This window comes from Sphaerodactylus townsendi, linkage group LG01, assembly GCF_021028975.2.
Source record: "Sphaerodactylus townsendi isolate TG3544 linkage group LG01, MPM_Stown_v2.3, whole genome shotgun sequence".
Classification (NCBI taxonomy): Eukaryota; Metazoa; Chordata; class Lepidosauria; order Squamata; family Sphaerodactylidae; genus Sphaerodactylus; species Sphaerodactylus townsendi.
Window position 1 is genome coordinate 98,408,422 of NC_059425.1, and position 14,902 is coordinate 98,423,323.

Genomic DNA, 14,902 nt, shown 5'->3' on the forward strand with positions numbered 1-14,902 from the left:
CTTTTTTGTTATTTTGTGTCTCCCTGCACCCCACAGATCCAGAAAACTAAGAGCAGAAATAGCAGTAACGCAATTCGTTCTAAGTCCAACAGCCATAAATGTGGGGGGAGGCTGTCAAGACTACATAGGAGAGAACAGAAACCCCATTTACCTGTTATTTTAGTTATTTATTAAATAGCATTATTTTAAAACTGAATAAAAAGTTTACAATAAGCATAACCTGCCAGGCTATGAGCAGAAATTGCCTGGGAAAGAGTCGAGAAAGACCCCCGAATAGTCTGGGCTATTTCCGGCAAAAATGTGGCGAAATGCCCCACCCGCTGCCTACACATCCGAGCCCCTTCACCCAGCTCCAGTAGAGAATGCTTGTCTCACGATCTGAGGGAAACCCATCTATGGTTGACCGAATCTTGTGCATATATTCTTTTAACAGTGAATCGTAATAGGGAGATGGAGAAGTTTTCAGACGACATGAACACTTGCCGGTCCTTGCGCAACTTGCATAGCGCCGTAGAGAAGTGAGCCGAAGGCGGCGCCCCAGTTTTCTTCTCCCCGCATATGGTGGCGTCTTAAATGAGAACCAGAAGTGCCAGTTGTCTGTTTATTTTCCTTTTCTCTCCAGCCCCACTGGACCAAACTACTCCTGACGTTAGATCAGGAGTGTCAAATTCAATTGCATAGGGAGCCAAAACTCAAAGCACACTTTAGGTTGGGGGCCGAACAGGATAACCATTTATTGCCAGGCAAGCAAACCCCCTCTGCCCATGGAGAAGGCAGCTGCCTGCTCTGTTGGGCAGAGGGGACAGCAACGGTGGCCTACCTGGTGCTGCCGGCAGCACCGGGCATGCAAACCCCTTCTTGCCGCCCCATGGGAGGCAAGGCAGCCACCTGCCTCCATAGTTGGGCTTTAGGAGGGCATGGCGGCAGCGGCCTGCCTGGTGCTGCCGCTCTCACGTCGCACAAGCTGGCGACACCATGCTTGCAAACCCTCTCTGCCCCACGGAAAAGGCCGCTTCCTGCTCCATTGGGCAGAGAGGGGACTTGCCTGCTGCTGCTGCTCTTGTGCGGCGCGAGCCGGGAACACAGGCCATGCAAATCCCCTTTGCCCAACAGAGAAGGCAGCTGCCTGCTCCATTGGGGAGAGGGGGCAGCACCAGGCATGCAAACCCTCTGCCCCACAGAGAAGGCAGCTGTTCTACCTGCTCCATTGGGCAGAGGGGACGGCAGCACCAGGTATGCAAACCCCCTCTGCCACATGGAGAAGGCAGCCGCCTGTTCTGTTGAGCAGAGGGGGCGGCGGCGGCGGCCTGCCTGGTGCTGCCGCTCTCGCGCCGTGCAAGCTGGCGACACCATGCTTGCAAACCCTCTCTGACCCACGGAAAAGGCCGCTTCCTGCTCCATTGGGCAGAGAGGGGACTTGCCTGCCTGCTGCTATTGTGTTTCACGAGCCAGGAACACCGGGCATGCAAACCCTCTCTGCCCCATGGAGAAGGCAGCTGAGCCGCCTGCTCCATGGGGCAGAGAGGGGACAGCAGCAGCAGCGGCATGCCTGCCGCTGCTGCTTTTGTGCTGCATGAACCAGCAATACCAGGCTTGCAAACCCTCTCTTCCCCATGGAGAAGGCAGCTGCTTACTTCATTGGGCAGAGAGGGGGCAGCAGCAGCAGCCTTCAGTGCTGCCGGCTCTTGTGCTGCGTGAGCCAGTTGCATCGGGCATTCAAACCCTCTCTGCCCCACAGAGAAGGCAGCCGCCTGCTCCGTTGGGCAGAGAGGGGACGGCAGCAGCAGCCTGACTGGTGCTGCCAGCAGCACTAGGCATGCAAACCCCCTCTGCCCTACGGAGATCAGCAGCTTCTGTTCATCCCACACGGCAGCCTACCCTGCAGGTATGCATAGAAGTCAGAGCAGGACTCCCCTGGCGCAAAGCTGAATCTGGACCTCCCATCCGCCCCTTTCACTCGGCCGCCTTACCCAAAGCATGACCCAGAGATGGGGCGGCTTTTGCAAAAAACTCATGCAAAGCACCAGGCAAAAAAACACACACCAACTTCTGCCCACAAGGAGATGCCACAGGACTTGAAGGCGGGGAGTTTGCAAGTTTGGGTGGAGTGAAAGAGGAGGGCTTGCCCTTCTTTTGGCTTGGAGTTCTGTAACTCATGGCCCCCTTTTTTGCATGGATTACAGGGCTGGGGGCGTGTGTTTGCAATGGGTCAGCTTTCTTGCAAGGAGAGGAGATTATTTTCCTTCGCCTTTTGGGTCTGCAACTTTGGGGAGGGGCGAGCATTACTTACAAAGGATTGCAAAGTTTGCATGCAAATACGGTTCCCTGGGAGGGAATCTCTCAGCAGGCTGGCCTTTTGCAAATGTGGGGTTAAAAACAAAAAGCTGCAGAACGAAAGGGAAGTGGGTCTGTTTCCGGAAGTGGCCTGCCATGTGACCGGAATCAGCTGTTATCCCGAGAGGGCTGCGATTGTTTTGCCATGTGGCGCTGCCTGGTGTGGAGTCCGTTGTGGCAGCGGCGGCGTCCGGCCAGGGGCCCTGCCTGGCTTTCCATGGTTCTCGCTCGTAGTCTGGGCTGGCCGGAGCCGCGGCGCTCCCTCACTAATCGGCCCAATCTACATGAGCTATTCGCCATGCCGGCTCTTCAGCGCTTCCTGGAACAGCAGATGCAGCAGCAGCAGTCAGAGTATTCGGGAGGCCCCCGGTCGCAGTTGACGGCCTTGATTCGCCTCCTGAGTGCCAAGGAGCAGGATCTGCGCGACACTGAAAACCTGGCACGGGAAGGTGAGCTCTCAACAGTAATTTTTTGCTTCCGGGCCCACTGCTTGGTGCTTGCACATAACACCAGCGTCGTTTTTGTATTCTGCAGTATTCTGCAGCGTATCCTCTGATTGGCAGAAAGACAGCAGATGACTCTTTTAGCTCTATCCTAACCGTAATTCCAACCATAGTGCCTAGATTATTTTTCTTTCCCCCCAATACCACTCCTTTCCTGCTTCCAGCTGCCATTGATGATGTGCCCAGTATTCTAGGTACTCTCCTGCCTGGCCTGGATCTCCCTCAGCTAAGAGCATTTTCCCATGGAACATGATGTTACGTGCATTGGTTTACATGCGTTCCAAAGAAATATTTTTGACTGACTAGATTAAAGTAAAAACCGATCATCATATCGTTAATTCTCAACATGGTCAAATTTGTGGGTATTTGGATCCACGAACAAACAAAACATCTTTCTATAAACCTAGAAAATGCCCCAAGTTTGCAGAAAATTCTGAAATAATAAAAAAAAAAACCAGTGTGTGATTGACCCTTCCAAGTTCCCCACCACCAATGGAGTCTGGCAGCAGCAATTAACCAAATGTAGAGAAGGTAGGGAAAAAGGGAGAACTGGAAAAGGGGCATGTAAAAGTAGGTTGATGGGTGGGAGGGAGGGAGGGAAAAAGGAGAGGCCATGAGTGTTGCCTGGGGAAGGAAAGAGAAAAAATAGGGAGGGGAAAATGAGATGCCCCCCCCACAAGTTCTTGCAGGTCATTCTTTTGACAGACACACAACTATTAAATAGGGCTGTTCTCCAATTCATTATCCCTTTTGATACAGTTGAAATTGGGCCTTTCAGCTGCTTGTAACCTGAATAAATTTGTCTAGAGATCCAGTCATGGATCTGCTACTCCTGTCTATAAATTGCTTGAACTGCCTCTGTCTAGCAAGACCTTAACACTATCTAATTTAACACTGAGCTTATCAATAGGTGTCTGAGGGAGGTTCACAGGCAAGGTTGTGAAGGTGATGGCATCCACAGGTATAGCAACATTACTGGAGAAAGTAGTTGTAAGCCTGCACACCTGTCTTCCCACATCACAATTTAGATATTTATATTTGCCTTTTCTCCCCAGTGAAACCCCAACAGGGTTACATCACCATTCACCTCTCCCAGTGGCGGGATTCAAATAATTTAACAACTGATTCTGGTGGTGGGATTCAAATAATTTAACAACTGGTTGTTTACAAGCATCATTTTAACAACTGGTTCTCCCGAAATGGTGCAAACCTGCTGAATCCCACTACTGACCGCTCCCCCATAGCAGCCCTGTGGAATAGCTTACACTGAGAGTGACTGGCCCAGGGTCACTAGACTTAGGTGAGTTCCAGGCACTGAGAATAAATGCATTGTGGCCAGGTATCTGCCACAGTCACTTCAGATGACTTAGCTAAGTAAAGTAAGCTGAATTATTGAAGGAAAAGATTAGCCATTTATCTTGGGTCAGTCTGGCAGAAATGCCCTCTTGACAATTATTTATAAAAAGGGATTTCAACACATTCTAAAGAATAAAGCTAGCAAAAATATTTTTATTGAAGTGTAAAATTGAAGCTAACCTTTGATTTTCTGTGTCAGGGAGAATCTTACCTTTCATCTAAATATTTATTTATTTCATAAGCATTCATGTTATTGGTTAAAGAACATAATATAGAATTTAAAGGTACAATTCTATGCCTGTTTATTTTGCAGTAAGTCCAGTGGAACTTAATGGGTCTTTGGGTAAATGTGTTTAGGATCTGACTGCTAGTCTAAATAGTGTTCACTTTTTTCCCTGAATGGAACACAATTGCAATGCTCCAAATATAGAAACAACGACCAGAAGAACATTTTCTGTTATGGATGTGACTACAAAGCTTAACAAAATAATTGTAGCAGTGACATTAATGAAATATATAAACATTTGTGGCTATAAGATAGTGTACTGCATTGTTTCAGATAAAAATGAAGATTTGCGGATGCTTGCAGAAGAGGAAGTTGTTTCCTGTCACAAAGAGATAGTAGAACTGAAACGCCAGGTATTTCGTTCTCAACACTATTATTGTTCATTTGTGATTGCAGAAGGGCAAGGATTAAATTGAAACTTAATAGGGTTTAGTCATCGTATGTTCTCGGAAATATGAAAAGCTTTTCTTGCCTGGTCAATGTAGTGTAGTGGCTATAGTTTCAGAGTGGGATCTGAGAGGCCCAGATTCAAATCCCTACTCTTTGGAGTGACTGCTTATCCATCATAGTTAACTTGATAGAGTGCATGTTAACACTGGATACTTGTATAGGTGTTGCTCATTGAGAAGTGTCTCAGGCTAGAACAACACATTTGAAAGCTCATAGAATTGCTGCAGCATCATTTTCTTCACCTTATTTTTTATTTATTTTATCTTCATTTATATCCTGCTTTTTCCCCAGATTGGATCCTGAGGCAGCTTTCATTTTAACCTCACAATATCTGCTTCCTACATTACGTGTGATACTATCTCATTGTGCTTGTCAGGTACTATCCAGCAGATTGGAGGAAAAGATACCTGCCATTCAGTCATTGGCATATATGCTTTTTAATATTAAAGGTCAGGATTCAGGAGTGAAGTAATATAAATGAATGTTTCCAAGAAAGAAAAAAAATAGATCATCTATTGAACCAAGGCATCCTGGAAAGGCACAAAGAGTCTTTTATCAGTACATTTCTTTAGTAACAAATAAATATTCAGCGACCGAGTGTTTTTTCTCGTATTTTCCAAAGGGAGCATGTGTACCTCTTGGGGGCTCACTTTTATATCAACTTTTGAGGTGTGGCTACTGTTGTAACTTTTCCTCTCCCCTTTTCCACTGAGTAATATATGGGTATTTGTGTCACATGGGTAATTAGCAAATTAGCATTAGCTGCTTATGGTGAGGGAAGGAGGAAGTGAGTGTGGTTAATGCCCTTGTGATTAAAACATAAGCCATGGGTTCTGACTGTGTGACGTATTAATTTTTTAGTGACAGCCATGCTGCAAAAGTCACTTTTTGAATGATTTTCAAGCTATAAAGGATGAGTTGGCTGTAGAAAGGACACCAAAAGGCAAGATAAACATAGTATGAGACAGTTATTGTTCCAAGATGAAAAACTACATCCAGTCTCTTCCTGGCCACAGCACTGCTCACCAGGAAGTAAATTAAGCTTGATTTTAAAGCAACCACAGGCTTTTGTGATGGGTGGGGAGTGGTCCTTGTTTCCCCACCGCTGCCAAAAAAACCCCTATGGTTGCTTTAAAATTAAGATTAATTTTATGTTCAAGTGAGCAGCAGCTGGGAAGAGACTGGGGAGGGACAAGACCAGGGGAAGAGTGCCCTCCTTGGCCTGTGCCTGCCCACATTCTCCTCCAGCCCACAGCACCACTCACCTAGAAGTAAATTTAAGCAACAACTGTCTCTCTTTTTTTTTTTTACAATGGGGAATGGGCAGCAACAAGGGTATCTCAGGCAAAAGCCCTTCCTTGCCCCACCTTTGTTACACCACTGCATGAAGCTTTAACTCTTCCGTTTGTAACTAAAGTAGACCATTTGCTTTGGGACTGTGACCTGGTTTCCCTGCTATAAAGTGAGTGGCAGTACTTGATGTAAAATACGTAGCTATGAATACTAGAAGTGGTATGGAATGGAGAGAGTCTTGACTAATGAACTAGAGGGGAGATACGAACTTAAACTACTTTACATATATGTGCTGGTTTTACTTTGTGTCCTTTCAACAGGATATGAACAGTGATTTAAGTCAGGTGAAAGAAATTTTACTGTTAGTAAAAAAAATCAGAAGACCATATACTATTGTGTGTTGCAGATAGTACTGCTTTTGATTCCTTCAGAAAAAACAGATGAAAGTGATCTTATCCTAGAAGCGACTGCCGGAGTTGGGGGGCAGGAAGCAATGCTGTTCACAGCAGAGATGTTTGACATGTATCAACACTATGCTGCATATAAAAATTGGAATTTTGAAATTCTGGAATATATGTCCAGTGATATAGGTAAGTAGCCCAAACTCCTCTTGGCCAGGATACAAAATACTCAAAATTGCTCCACATAAATGTCTTCTATTCTTCTTTTATATCTAGTTGGATGTTTGAATTTGACAGAATCTAGTTTCTTGGTTTAGAAATTTTTCATACCGAATTTTTAATCAGGTGAAAAGAACAGTTAATGTTGGGATTCCCATCAGGCCGATGAATCAGACACTGTCCCTCATGTGCCTTTCTATTGCTAATTATGTCAAAAGATGGAACATAAATGCAGAGAGGGAAAGCATAGATGATAAGCACAAACAGGCAGAAATAGTTGCGGTTGTAAAGAACGGAAGGGAAGGACCATGTATGACACTCTGGACTCCTTGGAAGAGAGCTTGGAAAAAACATAATAAATAGAAGGTCCATATAAGTGGCTCTGACACTCCTCTTCATGAATTGCTTTTCAGTGCCGAGCACTTTCAGCTTTGGGCTGCCTTCCTGTAAGATTTAATTATTGGTTTTTAGATGTTATTTTACTTTCTGATTGGCTCATTGAAAAGGTCTGTTGTAATTCATGTGGAGTCCCAGTGTGAAAAATGGACTACAAATATTTAATTTACTATTGTTTTCTTACACAGTTATACAGATGTAAGTGGGCATTAGTGGGCACAGATGACAATAATATAGTCCTAACTTTTTATGCTGAAGCTAAAGTTAGGATTTATGATCGGTCATCTTTAAAAATGAGTTTGAATGTCTTTAGTGTAGCTAATAGGACAGTGGTGGCGAACCTACGGCACAGGTGCCAGAGGTGGCACTCAGAGCCCTCTCTGTGAGAAATAATGCACAGAGTTCGTCATGTGATAATAGTGTAATTATTTCAGGGAGATTATTAGCATTAAACCTAAAACCCGTTTTGGGGAAGCAGTGTAGGTAACCCTGTTAAGCGCTGTTAAACCCTACTGATTTTCTTCGGAAGAATGAAAGTGCAATCCTTTACCTGGGAGTAAGCTCAGTTGCTGGCAATGGGGCTTGCTTCTGAGTAAACCCTCCTAGGGTCGTGATTCACCCGTTGGAAGAGTTGCACCGTTGCTTCAAAGCAAAGTCACCGACTACCACCAAGCTTACTCCCAAGTAACGTGCACCTTGGAGCCAACCGTCTTTTCTAAACTAAAACCTCAGTATTCAGGTAAAATTGCTGCGTTTTGGGTTGCAGTTTGGGCACTCAGTCTCGAAAAGGTACGCCATCACTGTAATAGCATATGGGGAAAGTAAGATGTTTCAGGCATGTTTACACAAAGTTTGGTATAAACTTTTGTTGTATTGTAGTGAGGATTGTCACATACCTTTGGTATGATAGGAGACATATGAATTACAGGTAACAAATATTAAGTATTTAATACAAATATTAAGTACCTCAAAAGTAGGTTCTGAACAAAAACAAAGGGATGTTTTGCTCCTGGTCTAAAAATCTGTTGCATCTCTATATCAATCTTTTAACAAGCTCTTCCAGTTGCATCACACTGTATGCTAACATTCAGGGTTTTTTAACATTTTAATTCAAGGTGGTTTGAGACATGCTTCTGCCACTATAGGAGGTCTTGAAGCTTACAAGCACATGAAATTTGAAGGAGGAGTACATCGGGTACAACGAGTGCCTAAGACAGAGAAGCAAGGTCGCATTCATACTAGCACAATGACAGTAGCGGTATTACCACAACCCACTGAGGTACAAAGTTTTGCTTCTATTCTCATTCTGCTTTGAGAGAACTCGCCTGAATTCAGTTCTGCCATTTCTCTTGTTGTTTGTTCCAGAAGGGAAGACCAATTGTTGCAGGTGTCAAATATCTTAGAGAAAATAAATTGCTTGTTGGGAAAACGAAATCAATTGTTCATTAATGGTCAGTATCTTTCAAAGGATAAGCAAATGGGATTTTTTTCCTTGCTGCAGATAAATCTGGCAATTAGTCCCAAAGACTTGCTCATTGAAACAAAACGAGCCAGTGGAGCTGGTGGTCAGCATGTGAATACCACAGACAGTGCTGTTCGAATAGTTCACGTTCCCACAGGTGAGTTAAAATAACTTCCGGTGGCAAAATTTGTTCTCGTGCTCAGACACTTACTGATTCCATCTCATGATTTATCCTGAATTCCGAGGTGGTAGTGATAACATTCAGTGGTAGAATACATTTGGCACACAGACAATGCCTGTTTAGTGCCTGGCACTTCAAGTTAAAAAGGATCTCAAGTAGTAGGGCTTGAAAAATTGAAACCAGATACCTTAGCGACCCACTGCTGGGAAGAATAGATGGGGGACTGCTGGTCTGGCTTGATATGTGACCAAGGCTGGGTTTGCCACCAGATGTATAACAAAGAGCTAAGCCAGTTCTAGTGTTGAGACAAACTCACTTGTAAACATGTAGTTTTGTATGTACACTTTAAATATGTGAATGCGTACTTTTAAAAAATAACTTTGGAGATCGCCATGTGAGAATTGTTACAATTTAGGATTGCTGAAAAACATGCATTGCTGATGAGTTTTGACTCCTCAACAGATGTATACATTCTGTAGACTCTATTACGGTCTTGAAAGTATAACTTTACTAACATTGGTGATTATTGTTATGCCAAATAAAGGCTTATTATTATTATTATTATTATAACATTGGGAAAGGACCTTCTGCCCACATATTTGGCTTCTTCAGGTGCTTGTTTTCCTCCCAAATAATCCTGCAGTAGATAACAGCCCAATCTGGGAGACAGGGATGAATTCCTCTCTGAAGGCGGCATGGGCCTATGCTGGTGGATTTGTCTTCCCCGAATTTGTCCTCCCTAGATTTGCCTTCCCCGGTGTAGGGGCAAATCCACCAGCACCCAACTGCTGTGGGGTTCTGGGACGTCCAGTTGCGCCACCCCGCTCTGTGTCAGGGATCCCAATCCATGTCTGTGTGGAGCCCATTCAGCCCCCTTGCACTGGCAGAGTCAGCTTTGGAGATATACCATGAATCCTTTTGGGAGATTCTTGCAGTTTATTTTTTTTTAACTTTTTGTGCCATGGGAAAGCCCTTTGGAGGAGGCAGATCAGTGCCAGAGCGGCACCATCCCTGCTTGCCCAACAACTCTGGATTGGGCTGTAAGTTTAATACCCCATCTAGCATATACAAGAGAACCTGTATAATTCATAACATTCACTCAGTTCTAAAATGCCTACCATATATACTCGTGTATAAGCCGACTCGTGTATAAGCCAAGGCACCTAATTTTACTACCAAAACCTGGGAAAACATATTGACTCACATATAAGCCGAAGGTGGGAAGCCGAGAGGCAGAGGGAGCTCCTTATTTGGGCAGTGACTCCCCCTGATGTCACTGCCCAAATAAGGAGCTCCCCCCACTCCCAGCTGGGTTTGAGGAAGCCCAGGCAACCAGGAGGTAGAGGGAGCTCTTTATTTGGGCAATGAGATCAGGGGGAGTCACTGCCTAAATAAGGAGCTCCCTCCACCTCCCCTTGGGTTTGAGAAAGCCCAGCCAGCAGAGGGAGCTCCTTATGGCTGCCAAAGGCGTGACTCCTCACGATAGTCATTGCCCAAATAAGGAACTCCCTCCACCTCCCGGCTGGGTTTGAGGAAGCCCAGGCGAGCCACAGAAGGTTACACTTCACCCTCCCAGGAGGGTGGGTGCCAACCATGACTTGTGCAGTGTTTGCAGGTGCAGGCTCGCTCCTGGCCATTCCCCCAGCCTTGTGCAGCAGGCCTGAAGAGCCGGCTGGTGAGGCAGTGACTTCAAATGTAGTAAGAGTCGAGGGCCATTTTTCAATAGCCTTAAAACAGGGCTTGAAAAATGAAACCCCTCTGCTGACACTGCGAGTATATACAGTACTTAAAACTAGGATTTAAAATGCTTCAATAGTAAGTAATGGCCAGTTGTATTCTCACTTGGTCATACAAAAGTACATTTGCAGTTTTTGTTTTTTAGTCCCAAGAAAACCTCTTCTTTCCACTGTAATTTTAACAGACCAAAACTATTGTTGCAGTTCTGCCATCAGTATGAAATGTAGATTTTTCAAGCAGTACAGTACAGTAAACCTTTATTAGGCATAAATAATTATGCATACAGTATGTTCGTATCATAAACAACAATACACTAAGTTAGGATAAATTATACACAAACTTTCTGGAGACCTATTGTGATATCCATATGTTAATTAAAACCGATTTGAACGACTTCTCATGTTTATTACAATGGACTTCCTGCAGGCCTCAAACATTGATAAAATCAATGTAGAATTTAGATGAGTTTGATACATACGAGGGACACATTTTAGTAACTGTCTTTTTGAGATATGCTACTTCCACTAAGATATAGTAGCTTGAGCTCTAAAGGTTATCTCAGAAGATGCATCACTAAGTAAATACTTCACTACCATAAGCCGAAGGCAAATTTGTTTTAGCTTTAATAATGCGGGGTTATATAGTGACTCAAAAATGAAATGCAGAGCTTGTGAAAGAGCGACATTCTAGGAGGATATGCTGTATTGTACCCACGGCATTTACAGAGCATGGGCATCGTCTGTCAGCGAATAAAACACCTTGAAATCTCCCGATAGTAACTTTAGAAGGAAAGGCATTTACTCTGGCAAGCATAAATGCTCTGCGACAAGATGGACTGTCGAGACTATAGAAGTATTTTGCTACCTTCCCATGTAGGATGGATAGGTTTAGAAAATCTGGGGAACATACTGCAGGTTGTACTGGGTGAAGGGACTGAAATTCCATATCAATCAGTCTTTGGCTGAGCAATCTAGATATATATTCCTTGTTAAGAGGTTCGGGAAATTCCAGAGAGAATCCTAGAGTTCTTATTTTGGATTCAATATGGAATAACCAGGATATGCTCAGTCGGTCAGATTTAAAATAGGAGAATAACGAATTTTCCTTTACCCTAAAGAATATTTTTAGCCAAAATTTACAAAGTATAATCCAAGCTTTCATTTAAATAGAGTGTATACCCAGTTCTGCATAGATAACCGTATTTGGGACACATTTTGGAACACCCAGGATTTTCCTGTAAAAGGAGGACTGTATTTTCTCAATATTAGAGTCAAACTCCTGTAGCCAAAGTTGCGAACCAAAGTTGTGAAGCCTTGAGGAGGATGTTCAGTGGAACAGAGTTTTGCTTTACTTGCATGACAAATGTACACCAGATTCAACATGACTGCACCTTCAATAACATATACCACCCTATCTCTGATAACATTTTGCCTTTTGGACTTGACAGGTTTTCTTTAATTGTTGAATAATTTTAAATTGAGTTGTGTGGCTTTCTGAATTGAATTTCTACTATATTATCCTTTTCCTTCCCATGTCATTTTTTAAATACAGTTTCAGAGGGCAGCTGTGTTGGTCTGCAGCTAGATTTGAATTCAGCATCACCTTAAAGACCAACAAACTTTTTTAGCCTATTAGTTTTCAAGAATCAGAGTGAATATGTGACAAAGGGAGCACTGACTCTCAGAAGCTCAGAGTCCCAAAAACCTTATTAGTCTCTGAGGTGATACTGGATTCAAATCTAGCGCTTTTTTTCCCCCATGGCATCTGTAAGTAATACTTTATATTGCTTTTCCAGTTCAGTTCAAACATGGCTAACAACAACTTCCCAAGTATCTTGTTTGTATCATTAGGTTGTGACAACTAGAATTTAACCCATACAATTTACATCAGCATTTTATGTCACTGTAGGTGTTGCAGCTGAATGTCAGCAAGAAAGGTCTCAAATCAGGAATAAAGAAAAGGCTATGCAGGTGCTTCGTGCCAGACTATATAACATAAAACTTGAAGAAGAGTCAAGAAAGAGAGAGAGTGCCAGAAAGGTTCAGGTAATTTTCACTTTGACAGGGAGTAATATCTCTGGACCCTGATGTTGAAAGTACAGTCAAGGGACATGATATGATGATATAATTGGGGTGCTGAAGAATGGTTGAGATGCACTGCTGAGGTAAGAGTGAAAACTCAGTATGTGAATAGAGCATAGTGAATGATGTAGAAAAGGATGAAGATTCTTGACAGGACAAGTAATGATGTAAAATTGGTTGGATGCAAGCTAAAATGAATGAACAGAAACCCCACATAATTTGTCTATCACTGAAGTGTTCCATTGCACACTGTCAGAAGAACAGATTTTTTAAATTCCACATAATTAGTTTTATGTGTGTCAGGAGTTGTGTTGGTTAGCACAGTCTGAGTTAATACATGTTAGTGGACAAACTTACGTTTTTCTCAGGCTTTTAAAATTATGTAAGAACTGTTTGCTTTTTGTAACTATTTAACCTTGTATTGTGTTATGCTTCTTCTGTACCAAAGGATAAGATGTTTATTTTACAAGATCCTTTTACCGAAGAACAAAATAAGTATTTCAAGTGTATTGGCATTTTAAATTAAATAGATGAATCTCTCCCCCTCCCCAATAAGCTTCTCAGGGTTTTCTTAGTTGTTACCTGTAATATATATATGTGATGCTACATGGCATTACTTTTTCCTTCCCCAAATAACTACGTACATAAAAATAATATTGCCTGAGTACTCTGCAAACACTATCATGCATAACAGTATGTGATATTTGTTTGTCATCTTCTGAATAGATTGGGACCAGAGGAAGGTCTGAGAAGATCAGAACTTACAACTTTCCACAGGATCGAGTTACTGACCACAGAATAACCAGATCAGTGTATCACATTGAAAAATTCCTGTTGGGAGAAGAACTGCTGGATGAAATGATACAGTCCTTAAGAGAATATGCTGAATATGAGACTCTAATGGAAGTCATTTCAAAAAGTGATCCAACCAGGCTGAGCTGATCTTCATCACGTTCTAGTTCCACAGGTATGGAAAAGCAGCTAAACTGTCTGCACAACAACTTTGTTGGTCCCACCAAAGAGTTGTTCTCTGGCAGAGAAAAGTGCTCAGTTGATGGACCTAGACAGCTTTCTCAGATAAAGCTGTAATGCTTTTCTGTACCAAGCATAACTGCTTCAGGCAGACAATTTTTAGTTTGGATTGGGAATTATTATAGTTTCCCTTCTTGAGTGAGCAGTGCTGTGCTATTCTGCAGATGTCAGCAAAACACTAAGAAAATAATTTCTTTCAAGTTCTTTGTCATTTATTGTATTTAGTACAATAATAATTAACATTGCACTGCCCAACCTTGCAGTATTAATCACTTTGGAATTCAGATAATGCAACCTGTAATTCCACTGATTTGAATGGGATTCCAAAATTAAATGCCCCAGAGTAGTTGCAGCGTTGCTCTGTTGTAGTAAAAGTAACTAGGAATCTATTGGAATCTTAAACAATAAAATAATGTATGATGGTCTTTGAAGTGCTGCAAGACTATTATTCATTTCTGTTTCAAGTGGTGTTTAGTTCTGGATTAGCAAATTGAATTTATAATTCAACGGAATATTGTTATGGTTGTGACCCTACAAACTGTTGTGCTGACACAGTTATTCATGGGGTTGTTTCTTATTCTGTCTCTGTTCTCTTAAACTAACAAACTTGTTTGTTTAAAAAATCTGAGCCTAATGGCATAGCCTAGCTAAGTACTTGCATTCATTTGATTGAATTTGTCTGCGGGTGGAGATTAAGGATGGGCCCGTCATCTTCAGAGCCTACCTCAACCTGTGCCTTGTAGTGCTTCTTCTGGAGACTGAAAACAGGACTCTTGTCATCTTAACAGCTTTAGCATGCATTTTTCAATGTGAAAAAAACCAAACCCAAACCTGTATTAATCTCTCTCCATCTCCTAACTTTAAAGTGAGAAAGAACAGAGAGGGAGAGAGATGGGTGGCGGCCTGAAAGAAATTAAAAACTAGGGCGGGATAAATACAATAAAATAAATAGAATTCACGTTCTGGTCACTGATTATACGCTTATCTATTTGCCAAACCTGAGGATTACTTTAATTTTTTAAATATTTGTAGGTTTACAGCACAAGTCTGAGAATTTAATTTTGCTTCCGAGCGAAACGTTTTGTTAATCCAACTCTATATTAGAAATTAATTTAGCCTGTTTCTGTTTTTGTTTTGATTCTCATTTTTATAAACCACATTAGCATGTTAG

General features: G+C 42.6%; 1 protein-coding gene across 3 annotated transcripts; it reads left to right on the plus strand.

Annotated features, from left to right (window-relative positions):
• Window positions 1-2,379: 2,379 nt before the first annotated feature.
• Window positions 2,380-14,682, plus strand: MTRF1L (mitochondrial translation release factor 1 like). Of its 3 annotated transcripts, none has more exons than XM_048488574.1 (7): window positions 2,380-2,783; window positions 4,753-4,832; window positions 6,629-6,812; window positions 8,354-8,517; window positions 8,740-8,857; window positions 12,527-12,663; window positions 13,426-14,682. In XM_048488574.1, exons 1-7 carry the CDS (start codon window positions 2,480-2,482, stop codon window positions 13,639-13,641), a joined length of 1,203 nt encoding a protein of 400 aa, XP_048344531.1. In that variant the 5' UTR covers window positions 2,380-2,479; the 3' UTR covers window positions 13,642-14,682. The 3 variants fall into 3 exon arrangements, with proteins under 3 accessions (XP_048344531.1, XP_048344539.1, XP_048344546.1); XM_048488582.1 differs by having other exon boundaries at window positions 2,381-2,783; window positions 8,384-8,517; XM_048488589.1 differs by having other exon boundaries at window positions 2,765-2,783; window positions 6,654-6,812.
• The last annotated feature ends 220 nt before the right edge of the window (window positions 14,683-14,902 follow it).

What these genes read in the sequence shown, in the direction of transcription:
- MTRF1L (XM_048488574.1), top strand. Translation starts at nt 2,480, where the DNA reads ATGTGGCGCTGCCTGGTGTGGAGTCCGTTGTGGCAGCGGCGGCGTCCG. An exon ending in TAGTAGAACTGAAACGCCAG is followed by an intron (nt 4,833 to 6,628) that starts GTATTTCGTTCT and finishes TGTGTGTTGCAG; the next exon opens with ATAGTACTGCTTTTGATTCC. An exon ending in ATATATGTCCAGTGATATAG is followed by an intron (nt 6,813 to 8,353) that starts GTAAGTAGCCCA and finishes TTTTAATTCAAG; the next exon opens with GTGGTTTGAGACATGCTTCT.